General features: G+C 31.6%; 1 protein-coding gene across 5 annotated transcripts in view; it reads right to left on the reverse strand.

Annotated features, from left to right (window-relative positions):
• Window positions 1-17590, reverse strand: part of LOC100872168 (uncharacterized) — a 66762-nt gene that overhangs the window by 37588 nt on the left and 11584 nt on the right. For all 5 annotated transcript variants that reach the window (XM_086907219.1, XM_086907218.1, XM_086907216.1 and 2 more), the window contains exon 2: window positions 1231-1342. In XM_086907219.1, coding sequence (XP_086763345.1) covers window positions 1231-1267 — 37 coding nt within the window. In that variant the 5' untranslated portion in view covers window positions 1268-1342. The remainder of the gene's footprint in view (window positions 1-1230; window positions 1343-17590) is intronic.

The raw sequence follows: 17590 nt of genomic DNA on the forward strand, positions 1-17590 counted from the left end.
TTTATTTGGTAGAAAATTTAGTAGAAAGGATGAATTGGAGAATTTATTCTCGTCCATCTTTGATTTTCATCTAATATCCTCTTTTTTTTATTTTCTTCCTCGAGTTATACAATAATTTTACAACAAGAGAAACATACGAGTTGGATCGATAACTCGAACTAAAATTTTGTATAATATTTAAAATTATGAAAAAATTAAGAATTAGCATTTTATCGAACAGAATGTTAAATTAATTTTTAACGATCTAAATATCGATTGATACAATCAAAATGAGATTGTGCCCGAAAGGAAATCAAAAATAATGTGTAGAATATTAATATCAATGGTTGTAAATTTCAAACGGATATTTAATTTGCTCGATATATTATTTGAACAATTAGTATTGATTGGAAACATTATAAATTATTTTGAATGAAAAAAAGAACGTGCTTGATGTCCAATTTTTACGCCACGTGCAGCCTTGATAATATATTCGAAGACAAACTGTCTGATTTATCGCCAAGTAACAATCGAAGGTCACAGAGCTGGTTCTTTGAGAATGGAAATTGATTCGTCACTGCATTGTTAAAAATTAATTACATTAATTCACAAACTTTCTCGATAAAAAGATTCTTTAATAAATAACTTCGAATATAATCCCATAAACACCGTGAAAATAAACACCGTACCATACTAAAAAAACCTTTAAAAAATGAATATAAAATCTAAATCTATCCTTTCTAAATTTAACTTTAAAATTGATCGACAGAAATACATTATCCAAACTCGTTCTTTTAAGGTTAATTCAAAACTAGGCTCACTTGAAACAATTGACACTGCTCCACAAACATAACGGTCGACCTTGGTAATTAACGAGCCAATTCGCTCATTAACTCCGTTGTCACAGACACGCGTTACACATTCCAAAGGGAGATAGAACAACTATTTTCAAAATCAATAACCGGCGTTCAAATTTTTGGATACAAATCTCTACACGAAAAATTTCTATAAAAATTTTTCAAGAAGGTTATAACATTCTGAATCTTTAATTAAAATTAAAAAAATATATTTATATCAATTTTCCTTCTTAAAGAAACAATCCTAATTTGTTTCAAAACAAAATTTCGCTGTAACAACATCCGAACGGTTACTCGACAACCTCCGATTAACCGTCTTCTATTTTATTCTCGAACCGAGAGTTGTTCGATAACCGACACGTTCGACAGCATCAAATATGCATAAAGTACTTACACATACGACTGATCCGCATCGTCAGCCTGCAGTTCATCGCGCAGATCGTCTATTTTCCTCGCGTCATCCCTGTTATCGAACTGTTCTCGCGGATCCGCGTTTTGGCAGCTTCCTATAAAAGCAACAAAAATATCCTCGTTCAATCCCTGTTGAATACGTGAGACATCGTGATAAATCCGAACGAGGGATGAAAGGAATAAGAAAAAAAAAAGGAGGGAGGAGGAAGAAAATAACAGGGGAGGAAACGGAGGAAAAGAAACGGAAACGAGAAGCATACGACGCTACGAAACAGAGGCGCGAGAGTTTCCATTTCCTGGCTGGCGGTAAGTTTCACCTGGACGAGGAGGAAAGTTTTCTCAGATTCCAGAGGCCTTAGAACCTCTGCTTTCCCTTCTGCTCCAACTCCAACCGGAAGTCAATAGGGCCCTCGCCACTTTGAAATACCGGCAAAAGTACTTGCATATGCCTCTCCCTCCCCACGCCCCTCGGCTAGCAAGCTTTTCACAGCGATATTGAACTTTTTATCGCGTCGAACGGGAGGAATGAAAGGTTAAAGCGGAGCCAGGAAACAAAGCGGCGGCGGCAGCGGCTGGCAATAGTCGTTCTGCGTACAGATACCCGTTGGAAATCGTCGATCGAAGGTTTCGCCGATTTGCTTACGAAGGAGCAACCCTTGTTTAGTTACGAACGTAGAGTTGTAAAGGAGCTGGCAGGAATAATGAAAAAAAAAAAAAAAATAAGGAAGAAAGATTTTTGATATAACGTGTCGAGTGATTTTTACGATGGAAAAATGTACGATAAATAAATAACCGTAGTGAAATCTTATTTATCCGGAATCATTCGGCATCTTCTAATCTTTACCAATACTTTTACATCCTCCTTTCGAATTTCTATAATTGATAATATAATTGATAATAATGTTAAAACTTCTATTTCTATATTTATTTATTTGTTTTTTTATTATTAGATTTCTCCCCATTAATTTTTGAGATTGAATAATTGATTAGATAGCCATTAAACACGTTATTTAAACGAATTTTCGAAATGAATTATAAAATAATTTTTAATTAAAAAAAAAAAAAAAAGGAAAAATGCGTTTCTCATAGTTATTTCCTTCCAGAAAATATATTTTCGTCGCGTAGTGTTTGACCTGGTTTTAAACTCAAAGAAATAACCACATCCGGTATGATCCCGTCCTATGAGATCACATCTATCGTGTATATATATATATATATATATCCTGGATTCAAAAGATCGTATCCAAAGTGATGACATCCACCGCGAGACCGTGTCTGTAAGATCAAAGCCCCGACTGTCAAAGTTCTATAAGGTCCCTAATGATTGACCTCACGAGGATAATCCGTCGGGTCGATAGTCATGTTCTACAATCAGGTTCTACTGAACCTGGGTCATGTTAAGCATGGTTCTAATGTATCTGCCATGTCAGGTTTAGTCTCGCGTTAAGGTCACATTAGACACATCCAACTATGAGTCTATGATCTTAGTTGTGCTCTTATAAAATTGGAATCATATCTCGTAATTGTATGTATGTCTAATAATGTGAGATTGTTGAATGTAATATCGAGATTTGGAGAAACTTCGTTTATTCAATTAATATAACAGTGGAATTTTCGTTTTATATTATTAAGATGAAGTTTTCAATTCTCGCCACATTTTTTCTGTGTTTTTATCTACTACCTTTATTACATCGTTGCTTTAATTACTGGCAACTGTTTTTTTTTACAAGGGCAATCTCAATTTTCGAAGCTTTCTAATATTGCTTTTTATTTCGTGCAATATTTTCTGATAAACTCGTGCACGTACATTTGTACACGTGGTGTATTTCTCTCTACATATCTCGTATCGAATTTTCCATTGAGTTCAAAACGTGGTTCCATTCGAGAAAAAATACAGACTTGCACTTTTATCTTTTTTAACGATCGCATTAACGTCGACAGTAACATCGTTTGGAATCCGGTAAATCGGCGTAATCTAGCGACTATTATCCTTTTGCATGCCTCTCTCGATATTTTTCTACCTTGTTTATTTTTTCACGTATTTATTTTCTCTAAAAATACTTTTTCTTTCCGGATTAAATGTGATGTTCGATTTTTAATTGATCCAAAACTGTGATACTTCGTTAAAATAAAAGATGCATCGTTCGATTATGATAAATCACATCTCTTGTATAATAATTGACTCTCATATGTGTTTTTTTCTTCATTGTCGACAAAAAAAAAATAATTTATCCGAATTATATGTACAAGATATACCATTTAATTTCTTCTGCAGAAAATATTTTATTCTCGTATAATTTCTATCTAAAAATTATTGTAGAACTAATTTGCTAATGTTCTTTTTAAAATTAATTTCTTACGTTTGATTTAATTCTCCATTAAAAGAGTAGCGCGATTTAAAATATATGTCGGATTTTATTTTTATCATTAAAAACGACTTATATTAAATCCGATAAAAATATATATGTTTCATTAGAGAAAAATTAAATGAAATCATATTAACTTTATACATGTAATATAATAATTTTCCTTTCACAATTCTTATATTTTAAATGAACCACTTGGACTAAATCTTTAAACGAAAACCATCAATTCGCAAAATTTATAATCTAATTAATTTATCATTTACATTCTTAATATTAATCAAACTCACCATATTCCATTTTCCTATTGAATGAGTATGAATGCATGAAGTAAACAATGCAAGCCCAAACAATATTAAAGCAAAGAGCGGAAATTTAATTTTCTCGTTATCGTTTAATCCTTTCAAGTGGAAAAATCAATATACATTGTCAAAATAATTATGTGTTATAAAGACTACCATATATAGATATAATTTCTCTATTAATATTATAACACGTATAAAAAATAATGAGAAATTTCAATTTAAAAATTACACTTGATCTATTGTTTTTTTTCTTTTAAATTTAAGAAGATACAATTATTATTTTCATTGCATTCATTTGTTAAAAATATAAATCCATCTCGAATGGATTAATTTGGTAAATCATTGGTAAACCAGAATCGAACATCACGATTCGATGGCACATCACTCTTTACCAACATAACCAGGAACTGATAAAGTTATGAATTACGGTGCATTGGCCTTCGAGAGTTCGTCGAGGTCGTTCAACATGGGATAGGTCAGTCCTTGGCTCTAACTCATTCTAACGGAGATCGCGTACCATTCCCGCCACCGATTCTACGTGAAACGGAAATATAATGGCGTCGATGTGATTCGAAACGGAGAATATGGCTTCGTGCACGGGGAAACAAGCTCAAAAAGTGGATAAATCTAGGAGCTCGATGAGAAATTTGCTGCGGATGCATTATACAAGTGCGGGGAACAAAGAGAAAAGAAAGCAAAGAGGAAAAAAATATATTTCGAACGTTTTAATGGATTCCATCAGTTTTCTGGATAATTCCATTATAATTATTTATGAAAATCAATTATTTCAATTCATTTCTTGATCATTTTCAGTTATTGAGATTAAATAAAGAATTTTGTTCCTACCTAAATGATTGAATTATAAATATAGTTAGTATTCTAGAGATTTTTAGTAGTTTAGCATCCTAGGGATCACTAGTATCGAATACCAAAATTACTAATGGTGTCATAAAGATAAAATGACTATTAATAGTGATTAAATTAAAATATTAAAAAATTAAAAATATAATTTAGAATAATATAACCGATATACGAAATTATAAAACATTTATCAAATGGAATAAATAATTGAAAGATGAAATATAAAAATGTAACAAAATTTCCTCTTTCGATAAAAATAAGTTTCTCAATTATTGAAATCGGTTATTAATATTATTTTTAACCAGAAATTCTTTATATATTCATAATCTATATATAAATGATTCGATACGAGCAATCATGTTTAAATATTTTCTTGGATAAAAATTTACACATTTAAAAATACTTTGCTTGAAAATTGTTTCCTCCGCGGAATATACGTGCGAACAACAGAAATCCAAAGAAACATTGTGAAAGAAATTGAAACGTGTCACGCCCTGTAACACATCGAGAAATTTGTCTGAGATCATCAGTTTATATAAAACTCCATTGACAAAGCGGCATTTATATACAAGTATCAGGTCAACTTCTTGACGACCGCGATTTTCACACCCGAGTTCAGACATTGTATTAAGTAAATCCGCCTCGATGGAATGACGAAACGTTTGTTTCTTCTTCTCTGTATTTTGCACGTAGGAGTTAATCCTCGTATGCAATACGATGAAAGAAATTTTAAAAAATATATTTGAATCTTGAATTTTCTTTCTTTTCGAATCGTAAAATTCTTTTACATAGAGATTTCTAAATGATATTATATCTTTTCAATTTAATTCTTTCACATCTACGAATGAAATATTTTTGTAACGCGATATCGTTCCCTTTGAACACAGATATTTCACTTTTCTCTGTTTTTCAATTTTTTTGATCGAATACTGTTTCAATTTGAAAAAGGAAAAAATTTGATTTTGAAGGTATAACATATTGATCACAGAAATATCTGACCACCTATAATTTCGTAATTGATCATAATAATTTTTTTGATTTTATATTTTATTTCATATTATTTTATTCTATCCCATCATTAAGTTATAGAATAAAATAATATAATTTTATATAAAATATATCAAATATGTGAATATTGCCATTTAAAGAAGTATAACACGTTTCATCTTTTACAAATAAATTTAATAAGGATTATTTAAAAGTGAATTATTTTAACTTGAATTTTGTAATTTAATCTTTCCTCTTGTATGGAAAATATCCCAGAGTAAATATTACGACCTCTTTATTGGAGAATATTTGTAAAAGGTATTAAAATTTAGATGTACATATACTTTTAGATAATTTGATCGAGATATTAATTTAATTTTATAACATGGATCAACGTGATATAGAATTTGCTGCGTTTAATGTAATAAATATCATTATATCACAATATACACCATAATTGAATTGATGGAGGTAAAATGATCGATCTTCTTCTATTTATCATCGGAATATTCTCCGCTGGTAATTTTTCCCCATAAATCATTCATTTTCGAATTCATTGTCACTATAACTTTTCCTTATTTAATTGAATTAAAAAATATAAATAATTATAAATTAAAATCCTCTTTGCTTATCAAAATATTTCTAAAATTACTTTTAATAGAAATCAAACTATGAGGGGCGACGAAAAGACAGAGGAAACTCGTTTCGCAATTTTAAAAGTGATAACTGATTCATAATGTTCGAATCAAATATATTTATCAATAAAAAGTTACTCTATTGATACTCATTTGCAAATTTCAAAATGAAATATTTTCGTTCAATAAATAAATTTCGTTGTTTACATATCGTAACAAATTCGCACGTATTATTTATAATAAAATACCGTAATTAACCATAATATCAGCATTCGATTGGTTTTCAAACTCAATTAAATAATGTCCACGATAAAAATGGGAGGAAAGCCAGGATATCTTTTCAACTTATCTTTCCCTCTTTTTCTCATTTGCCTTTAAAGTTGTAGATTAGTCTGGAGAATTGCGAACTAGGCAAAGAAACGTATAGTTCCATACTTTACTTAGAAGCGAGAGTTCAGAGTCCTTAAAGCTCCTGAAAATGCCGAGGCAAGTCTTCCAACCCCGCCTTCCTCACCCTTATTTTTCCTTTCTTTTTCCCAGCTTACCTGAGCGGGTAATTAAGACGTTGCGCCAGCGTATATACCCGAGAAACCCGTGAACACCGAAATTATTCTTCGTTGGTGCACGCACAAGGCGAAACTTGATGTCGTTGAAATACACCGACACCTCGCCGATGAAAAAACTCGAACGACAGGTCGAGAACCCGGTAAATGCCCTCACAGGAGAGATTTAACTTCGTCTGGGTTGCGTTTTAACCCTTTTTTTTCTTTTTTTTTTTTTTTTTTTTAACCGGGGCAGGTTATTGTAGCGGCTTTGAAGCTCGACTGACAATTTATTTTCTCCTATTTTTCGGATGTTACCTAGTTGAAAGGGCTGAAAGATATAATGAACCAATTTTTGCGTTAAGGGCGTTAAGGGTTCCGCAAAAATGTTTGGCAACAAGAACGTGTAAATGAAATTGCTATGCAAGAAGAAGAAAGTAAAGAAAAATATATAAAGATTAAGGAATTTTGATAAAAATCGGGGAATTTAAAAAATTCGAGATGGTTCGTGTTTAAATATTAAAATGCTTTCTAAATGTTCGTGAGAAATATTCGGGCAATTTTCATTTTCTTGAAAATGAAAAAAATGTTTAATATTCGATGAAAAAACGGCAGCTTTGAATTTTGGAATGGAATTGAACATCACAGGCATGATGAAAATTATAAAGAAACGAGAGATCGGATAATTAAGCGAGATGCAACGTTGCTTGCATAAAGCAATGTGAAAATTGTTGCAGATGAAAGAAGGTATTTATTAATTTTATGTTAAAATTAATATTAAAACACCAGAAAGTTATAACAAGATTAAGAAAAGAATATACAATGAAAAAAATTAAATTGACTTAAAAATTAATTTTACAAAAACTATCCTTTGCAAAATCTAAAAACAAACAGCCTTCTTTGCTGTTTTAAAAACTAATCGCATAATTTTAACCACTATTGAAAAATTACTCATTACAATTGAAAAAAAGATAATTATAAAAATAGATAACCAAATGAGGAAACAATAATTTCCAAAAATAATTATTCTTCCACGATTCGACAGCCAAAATTCATTCTCCTAAAACCTTCGAACCATTTACGCAAGGAAAAAGAAAAAGTGGCAATTCGCAAAGAAACTTATCAACGTGCCCGACAATAAAAATCCTCCCTTCCCTCTATCCTCTGATTTTCACACGGGAAAAAGGGGAAACGCATCCCCTATTTAATTTCGCGGCGGATTCGCCAAGGAAGAGCAAACGTCTCTGGAACCGTTTTCCAATCATCCATTCGTCGAAAAGTATAGACTTTCCTTATTCCTCTGCAACACTTGCCACTCGTTTACTCGATTTAAGAACCCGAGTTCGTTAAGCAAACACAGTAATCGAGATACTTTCGCGCCACGAGTGAAGCGAGAAGGAATCGATTCTACACGAACGCATTCGTACGCAGCTGCGATCCAGTTCCAGATTTTATGGAATGTTTGCACCACCGGCGAGTTTCATCGGTCGATTGAAACCACGAACTTTCCACGGAGTTCTCCGCAGAATTCGGGAACAATTATGCCAGACCCGATGTGACGCTTGGTGATGTTCCTCCTTCGTGGCTTCCTTTAATCATTTCCGGTTTTACGATGACGCGCTTGAGAATGGTGGAAAGATTGGCGAATGCACGAAAGAGCAGAGGGGAATCTTCTTCGATCGATCTTGTTCCTTTTATCTTGAGTTTGATAAAGTGAGAATGAATTTACAATTTGGCAATGGGACGATAGGATCTATGGAAATGAAGGATGTTTAAAGAGGTGGAATTTAGAGTGATTAGTGGAAATATTTTAAATATTTTAACAAGAGAGTATTGGGGGAGTTGTGAAAATTTTGATAAATGGTAATATAAATGGATAAATGAATGAGAATAGATGAAATTTAACGTTGGAATGATTAATGAGAATATTCATTTTAATAATAATATTAATTAATTATTGAAAATTTATATTTGTATCTCTACTAAAATAAAGATAAAAGCAGTTGTAGAAAGAAGAACTATATGTATTATTTTTTTCAGAATAGTTGCTAACGATTTTTAATAATAATTTTTCAAAAATTAAATTACACTAACAATAAAATAAAATATTTCTTTATTACGTTTATTATTCTATTCTAAAAACTATTCTAGAGAATTCAACACAACTTCTTCTATCTTTATCTTTATCTTATCTCTTTACCTTATAACATGAAGTCTTATTCATAGCACGTACCATGGTCGAGATTCAATAAAGCTAGGTCCCATTTGTAATAAACTTCAATCTCAAATATAATCTCAGAAGATCGAGGATTGTCGGGTTATTTGCTATATTTTAATATCTTATATCTGAAATATGGGATATTTTATTTGAACTAATTATTACAAAAATCCGCTTAATTAAAAGTACATAGTTTCAGGATATTGTAGAAGAAACTCAAAAGATCAAAGAAAATATTTTAAGATTAAATTAAGACGTAAATCTGGCATTACTTGAATTCTTTTGAATAATGAAGCATATTTCTTAACCAATTAATCTTATAAAAAAAAACGAATCTATGTGATAAAAAACTGTAAAAAAAAAAAAAAATACAAACGTTTAAAACCTCTAAAAGTCAAAAGCAATTAATTTAATTTTATAATTCAAGTTTTCGTACAAATTTTGAAATATTTAAACCATCAGAAAAAATTGAAAGGAGATAAAATGGATTCTACGGTATAAAAAGAATACGATATTACAAAGGATTAATATGTTCATATGTCAGGATATAACGCATTTACAGTCCATCGAATATAACTTGAACCGTGTCGCGTTTGTACGTTAAAACGAAAAGACTTTTCTGATATTGCTTCCGCGTATAAGGCGGTCAAAGAGTATGTCTGCATAAAGTTCGTGCTTGTAGAAGTTTCGTTTTTTATTTAAGAGCTCGCTTTTGATCTTAAACCGAGCGCGAACGTTCTGTAATTAATTTTCTGTAGCCTTTCCTTTGGAAGTGATTTTTGGATAATGAATTCTTTTCTCTTTTTTTTTAATCTTTGCACGAAGAATTAATGGTTCTGATTATGCTTTTGAGAATGACGTGGATGGCTAATTGTCATATTGTACTTTGAATAATGAATTTTGAACAATGAATTTTGATATCATTAGAGTATATTTGTTGAATTTCTTTTTTATATATATAAAGTATCTTTCCATAATGTTTCTTGGAAATTTGTTCGAAATTTTCTAAGCGTATTAAAAAAAAATTAAAATTTTATCAATGAATCACGATAATATTATATTATTCGTCAAAACATTCTCTTCTATACGATTACATTCTATAAATTTATCAATTATATAAATACGAATGCGACAAAATTTCAATGAAAAATGAGAAAGAAATCTAAAAACATCGAATTATATTATATATACCTTCAGAATTATATTTTCGAAATGTTATATAACGCTTGAATATATTTTAATATCTTTCAATTATTCTCCCTTTCTTAACATACGTTTCAAGACTTCAATATCAATCTCGTAATCGTAGCGATTAAAAGCATCTTGCAAAACATCCCTCATCGACCAATAATTCCTGCCATTGCATATTATTTAACTACTGTCCCAAAACTTCGAATCTCGTTACTCGAGGGACTCGTTTCTCCAACATCGAAAGTTCCTCGAAAACCATTCAACGATGTCGATTCGTGGCTTCGAATTGCAAAAAGCCTCGTACGTCGCGCACACGCACGAAGAATCGGGCTTGTCGAAGGGCGACACCCTTTACTAAAACCGTATGCCAGGCTTTTAATTAAACTTTCACAATGGATTCGTCGGCCTGGCGTGACCGCTTACAATCGAGAAACGAACGAATTACTCTCAATCGCCGTCGGCGTAGCTTTGTTGCTCTGTTTTAATCGTTTCCATCTGAAAACCGTCCTTTGTTTCGCCGTCTTTTGCCGTTTCGTTCCTCGCGGACGAGGACAAAGTCTTGAGCGTTTGTTGCAGAATACAACGGAAAATGGAATCGTTCCGGATCGATGGGTTTTTCTTTCGAAATTAGCATAATTGAAAATTATCAACAATTCGAGACGATTGTATTAAAGAAGATACGAAACGAGAAAATCGATATCTTATCTCCCTATTAAAGTCGAGACTGAGTCAACGCGCGTTTTCATCTTTGCACGAATTAATTTGATTGTTTTCTTTTATTTTAAATAAGAATCATATGCTGGTAAGAGAAAAGAATCTCTGTAATTTTATGACTCGTTGCTCTTTTCCGAACCAATCTAAACAATTTTTACAGTAAATTATAATACGTACTACTAAATTTTTTATTATTTTTTATTTTTTTCCTTTTCATGAAGAAGCAAGGTGTTATTGGTATTTGCATTAAAATTTCACTTTAAGCGTTCTTTCAACGCTAATGTAATAGATAAATGTTTGTTTTAGGGGAAAAAAATATTCGAACGTAAATCTTATTTGTTAAAAATTGAAAAACAGTAAATTAATTTATACACGTCTAATTACCTAAAATTACTTTATCCCTTTGAAGTGATATTAAAAACGAAATGTTGATGCTTACAAAGAATCTGCCGTTATTTTACACAAATAGGATATATGAATTAGAATATAGAATAGAATTTTTTAACACATAATATCAATAAAGGTTATCAAGAATTGTCGATTTATTGGATAACGACGATTTGTATGTAAAAAATGTGCGGCGCGAAGATCCGACGACGATTTGTCGGACAATTAGCACTCCCTTCTCCCCATTCTTCCCCCTACACCACGATTTCTCGTTTCCGGTCGTCAATCGTGATCCGCTCGAGGCTACTTTTAAGCTGTATCTGAGACACATACAGAGTGAAATCCACCGGAAAGAAGTTTTAGTTTGTGAATGGCCATGGGCCATTCCAATTAATCCCCCAGCATGCAACGAAAGAAATTAATTTAACTTTTTTCTAAGAAAATCCATGTAATAATCGTCTAGGAAAATTAGGGTCAAGTAACTTTTATGTAACGGGGATATTCCATTCCGTAAAAATAGAAGAAGCACGATTAAATTGCAATATGATATGTATATATGCACACATAACAATGAAGAAGATAGATAAGATTTTAGAGGAAATAATTTTCTTAGAAATTTGGATTTATTGAATTATGGAAAATTTCGGAATGGAATGTTAAAATATAGAGACTATATAATTAACGATAGAAAAAAATTAAAAACTGATTTGTCAACAGGTTATTGATTCTATTGCAAACTATTGATAAATACGAGGAAAAGAAAAATATCTTAATAGCAACGCTTATATTTGCTTATATTTAATTTTAGAATTTTATTTCCGTCTAACATTACTCGTCGCGTAAAAGAAGATGTTTCTATGGAATAACGAGGAATCCAAAGATCACAGAGAAAGAACGAAAGTATTAAGTGAGAAGATTCCGTTGAAATTTTCTTACTAACTTACTGACTTTAGATCGTTCCCTTTGAACCCTCTATTTCTTTCTCTGCTAACTTTTTATTCTTCCGTTGGAAGTTACGCCAATGAACCGTTCGTGAATAAAGTAAATCACTCCCCTTTTTCCGAAGTTACTGTGTAGTTTCCTTTAATTAAAGGAAATTACCATGATTTATTGCCGATCTCCATTATGAAACTTTCAATTAAAACGTCACTCATTTCTATGATACTGTGATATTTTATGATTTTCAATTAATTGCGCGCACAGGTATATTTATAATATCGATAAAATTCATCGTACAAAGGATTGAATATAAACACTAGATGAACACTAGACATGGCCGAAACAGTACCGAATGCTTTTAAAGTATCTACTATTGACCGAGTATCTCACGAATGGCACGTGTTCGATTTTATCGTCTAGTTCTCGGTATCGTTCTCTATATATAAGCGCTACGTGTCACGCCAAAAATCTACAGATCGATAAAAAAAACTTTTGATTCTTTTATATGGCACGCTACTACACGATTACATTCATAGTACGAAGGCTCGTGCCTTCGATCCACTATCTATCCACTCTTCTCTTGATTTCAAGATTAATCTTGTCCTGCCTTTTATCACGTGCCAAATATAATTTATTTAGATGAATACGAAGAATGCGAGGAATCAATTTATTTGATAATCATGGTCAATAATAAAGTAACAAAAACAGTAATTGAGAGGTTCGATCTGTAAAAATATTTGCATTTCTTTTTTATTTTTCGTACGATTAATTAATCCTTGTAATTTAATATCCATTTCAATACACAATATCACATAATTTTTTAAATATTTATACTAAATCCTGATATTAGAGGTAAATAAATATTAAATAATATTAATTATAAATATTTTGCTACTCATTTATCTCATCTAACAAAGCAACATTAATATTATTGCATCGATATTAATTTCAATCAAAGAATAATCTTCAATTAACTAAAACCATCGATATCCTAACGTTATATTTCCTCATCGAACTTTTAAATATCTGCAATGATACCATTCATTTCTCTTGCCTATAAATGAACCCTATAAATCCCTATTCCATTCAATCTCCTCCCCCTATTTTGCCAAACCATTTTTCCAAACCTCGGCAATCGTAATATCAATCTACGTGCTCATCAATTTTTCCTCTATCGGGAAACAAGACTTTCCCCGAAACGATCCCTCTTTCCAAAAGACAAATTCACGTGGACACAAATCGTGCGCAACGATTAGACGAGCGACGAGTATCCATATGCTGTGTGCAAGCCGTGTGTTCTCGAAATTGACAATATAAACCCGAGAAAACATTATTAAAGAAGAATAGCCTCGTTCGCGTTTTCGGTCGAGCAGAAGGAAACAATCTTCCCGCAAAATTGTTTCTACACGGTTTGTCGCATGCGCCAAACCACGGCCTAACGCGGAAATTTATCTTTCCTTCGTGTTACAACTATTGAAGCCAGACGATGTAATGGAATTTTTTCATCAATGAGCTTTTCCTACCGACACTGTGTTCCTAAAGCCTCCTTCATACCCTTTATCGGATCTTAGCTCGACCTCACCACCACGAGAGCTACGATTTTCACCAGCTATTGCGCCATGTCGCTTCGAGGGAGAAAGAAGAAAATTTCATTTCGAGAGGCCAGAGAGAGAGAGAGAGAGAGAGAGAGAGAAAGGAGAAAGAAACAGAGAAAAAGAAGGGGAGAGAGAAAAAGAGAGAGAAAATATTTCTCATTCGGTAAGAAAGGATGGTAATCGAATAGCCGGCAGGGCTTTCGTCGATGTATACTCGCGAGAATCAACGATCGATAGGGGAAAAATGGGGACGGACGAATGGTCCATCTGCCGATATCCGATTGATGTCTTCGTGAGTGGTTGCCTAATGAGATGCGGAAACGATAGGAACAATCGATTAATCAAGTTGATTTCCTTGCCAAGATTAATGCGAATGTACGAGCCGTGGACGAACGAAATTAATGCGCCGGATCTTTACGGGGGAATGGAAACATGGTGGAATTGTAGTATACGGGGGCAATTAGATCGTCGAGGTGGATAACATCGAAGAGATAAATTGATTATCGGGATCGAAGTGTTTTGTCTTTAAAGAGGAATTGGTTTCATTTTTATTTCGTTACTCGATACTGTCACGCTAAAAATTCAATGGAATTAATAAAAATTGGTTATATAATGTATCTAGGGATATTTAATAGTTTAAGAATATTGGGATTTTTATTTCTGAATTGTTAATCTTCGTTTGAACTGTTTTAATTACGTAAATTATTAATAATAAGTAATAAATTTTGATAAAAAATTTCATCAGTTGCAAATTTAAGTTTTTTTATATATAACTTTTTTATTAATATGTGAAATGTTAATTTAGTTTTTCCTAATTTAATTATTTTTATTATATTTCCAATTTAATCATGGAAATATACTATAGCGATTATATAAAAAGATTCACAAACATTTGCGAAAATTACGAATCAATGCTCGGGAGAATTCGAAAAGATTTAAAAGATTTATGCGATATACTGAAGAATAATAGTTTCAGATATCCGTCAAGAGTTCGCCGAGTATCGCGAGCTCAAAATGCCTTACCGACTTTCTAAAGTACACAGAATTTCAAAAGCTTTAGAGAATTTGACAAACTCCCATCAACAATATCACTCTACTATAATACAGTAAATCGTGTATAATATCACGAATAACAGAAGATTTTGATAAGTTTCACGACATTTATCAACATTCAACGATATTCAAGAGAATATGTAGAATTTCAAGCAAGATCAAATTCTCTAGGAATACAATTCCAAATTTATTCAACACCGGCATCTGAATGCTATTCAAACTTACATATCCACTAAGCTTATTAAGTTCTCGAATATTCCTTGAAATTATACAAATCTTTGAACAGCTGATATCATCATAATCTGACAATGTCCCCCTGTGTAATAAGTATGAACATTATCGAATGAAAAGACTATCGAAAATTACATGTATCTTAATAAGATGTATTCTACGGATCGAATAAGTGATGATAGATTAGCTCATTATAAAAAATTAAATTTAACGCTCTCTCTCTAAATATATATGCACTGAAAAAAATAAAAGAAAGACATTCGCTATGATGATTGAAATAGTTATTTTCTGACTGATAAAGTTTGATTGCAAATAATAAATGGTTACAATAAAAATCAAGAAAATCAAAATGATTTTCAATCGATCAAATTCTTCTCTTTCACTCTCTTTCTCTCTTTCAGAATCATCACATATTTTATCATTATAAAATGTAAATTCAATAGGAAATGTTATAAGATGCGGCGAGGAAATGAATTATTCGCGTAACAAATTTTGAACAAATGTTAATTCATAAATCAACGAACACGGTAACAGCAAAACTAATTACATGCGGCGTAGAAAGATGTTGGGACAAACGGGGGAGTTAGAATTTCATTGTGGCTATTCAGTTTACAGTGTGCCGTGAAAATTAACAGAGTTCGCGTCAAGTCACTCGTGGTTTAAGGCGGCAAACCGAAACTCACCGAGTATACAGCTGGAAACAAGGTTTTCCATTGCGTACACAAAGCGAAAACTTCACCCAATTACTTTTTCCACGGGTTGATAATAAAGAAGAAACTTGATCAAAACGCTACCGAGTATTAGATTAAAAAGAATTATTTAATTACGAATCTAGTCGAAACTAGTTTAACTCGAAAAGTATTCTACGTTTTAATAATATTTTTGTCCCTCTATTAATAATTAATAAAATTAAAAATGAGTCTTAACGATTTTTAAATCTGAAATAAATGAAACTAAAGTTGATGCAACTTTAAAACCCAATTAAAAAAAGAAAGAATTATATATAATTTTTATTGTTCAATTTCTTTCTCTTCGTATCATTCGTATTATATAATTTGAAAATATTATATAATTTTGGAATCTAATTAATTTAAAAGTTTCAAATTAATTTTATTTTTATTATCTATGTTGATCTTGATACTTATCAAATGTGCATATTTTCGAGCGATATATAATAAGATTGATAAGATGTAGAAAAACATAAAATTGCAATTTAATTCATCGTGATAAAACGTAAGAGCAACATCGAAAGTATAATCACAGAAAACAGAGCCATTGTTTAGCATGGTGCTACTGTTTGCGTTTATTGATTGCTCGGCCGACGCAAAAACGACATCAGCACGAGACATTAAAAGCACAGGCCGGCTGTAATACGATCAATACTCATTGACATATTAATCAAGAGGAAATTAAGGGGCTTACTAAAATTTTTGCTGCATATATCACCACGAAATTAAGTAGTGAATTAGTAGAGATAGAATATCAAAACTGCATCGATGGTACTTTTCCTATATTTTTCCAACCAAGATTTATTTTTAAATTTACTTAGGATACAAAATTACAAAATCAAAACAAGAATTTAATAAACGAACGTTATTCTGTTATTTCTTTTATAAAAATAAGAAATATAATTAAATCCGAACTCGGGATAACATTTTGTACATTTGATAATATAGTAACAAAAAACTTTGATACTCGAATCGTTCTCTCGTTTCCTATTATTCTCCATTCGTAATATCGATCCCGTATAGAAACAGGAACTCTTCAAAGGGTCTGTCAAAAGAGTATATGAACAATACCCTGTTCAAAGCAGAATTCGTCCTTGTAGGTCAGGAAAATCGAATTTACATTGCTAATTTTGCAAGGTTTCGACTGCTAACAGTTCTCACATTGAAAGACAACGAAGAAACCACAATGAGGGGAATCTCGTCGAGAAAAGATACCTTCATCATCAATTCAGATCCTCTATTCTCGGTGAAACGTTATTTACCGATGTGAAGTACCTTTGATTTATTAGAACTATCTTTTATTTTATCATTGAACGTACGAAATGAAAGGAATTCTTATGTTAAAACTAACAAATTCCAAATTTATGCGTGTACAAACCTCTCTTTTCTTAAATTAAACGTAAAAGCCAATTATTAAAAATTAAAACATATTATTCGAGCAACGATATATAAAATGTATATATCTAGGAAATGTTATTATCAATTTTTCAAAGGAGAGAATCGAAAATTAATAAAGAAAAAAAAAGATATTAAAAAAAAATGGAATATTACAATATCTTGAAGATTCTTCGAAATTGTCATCAATTATAAAAAG

Source organism: Apis florea, unplaced genomic scaffold, assembly GCF_048593485.1.
Source record: "Apis florea isolate Af1SG1 unplaced genomic scaffold, ASM4859348v1 contig_2835_pilon, whole genome shotgun sequence".
Taxonomy (NCBI): Eukaryota; Metazoa; Arthropoda; class Insecta; order Hymenoptera; family Apidae; genus Apis; species Apis florea.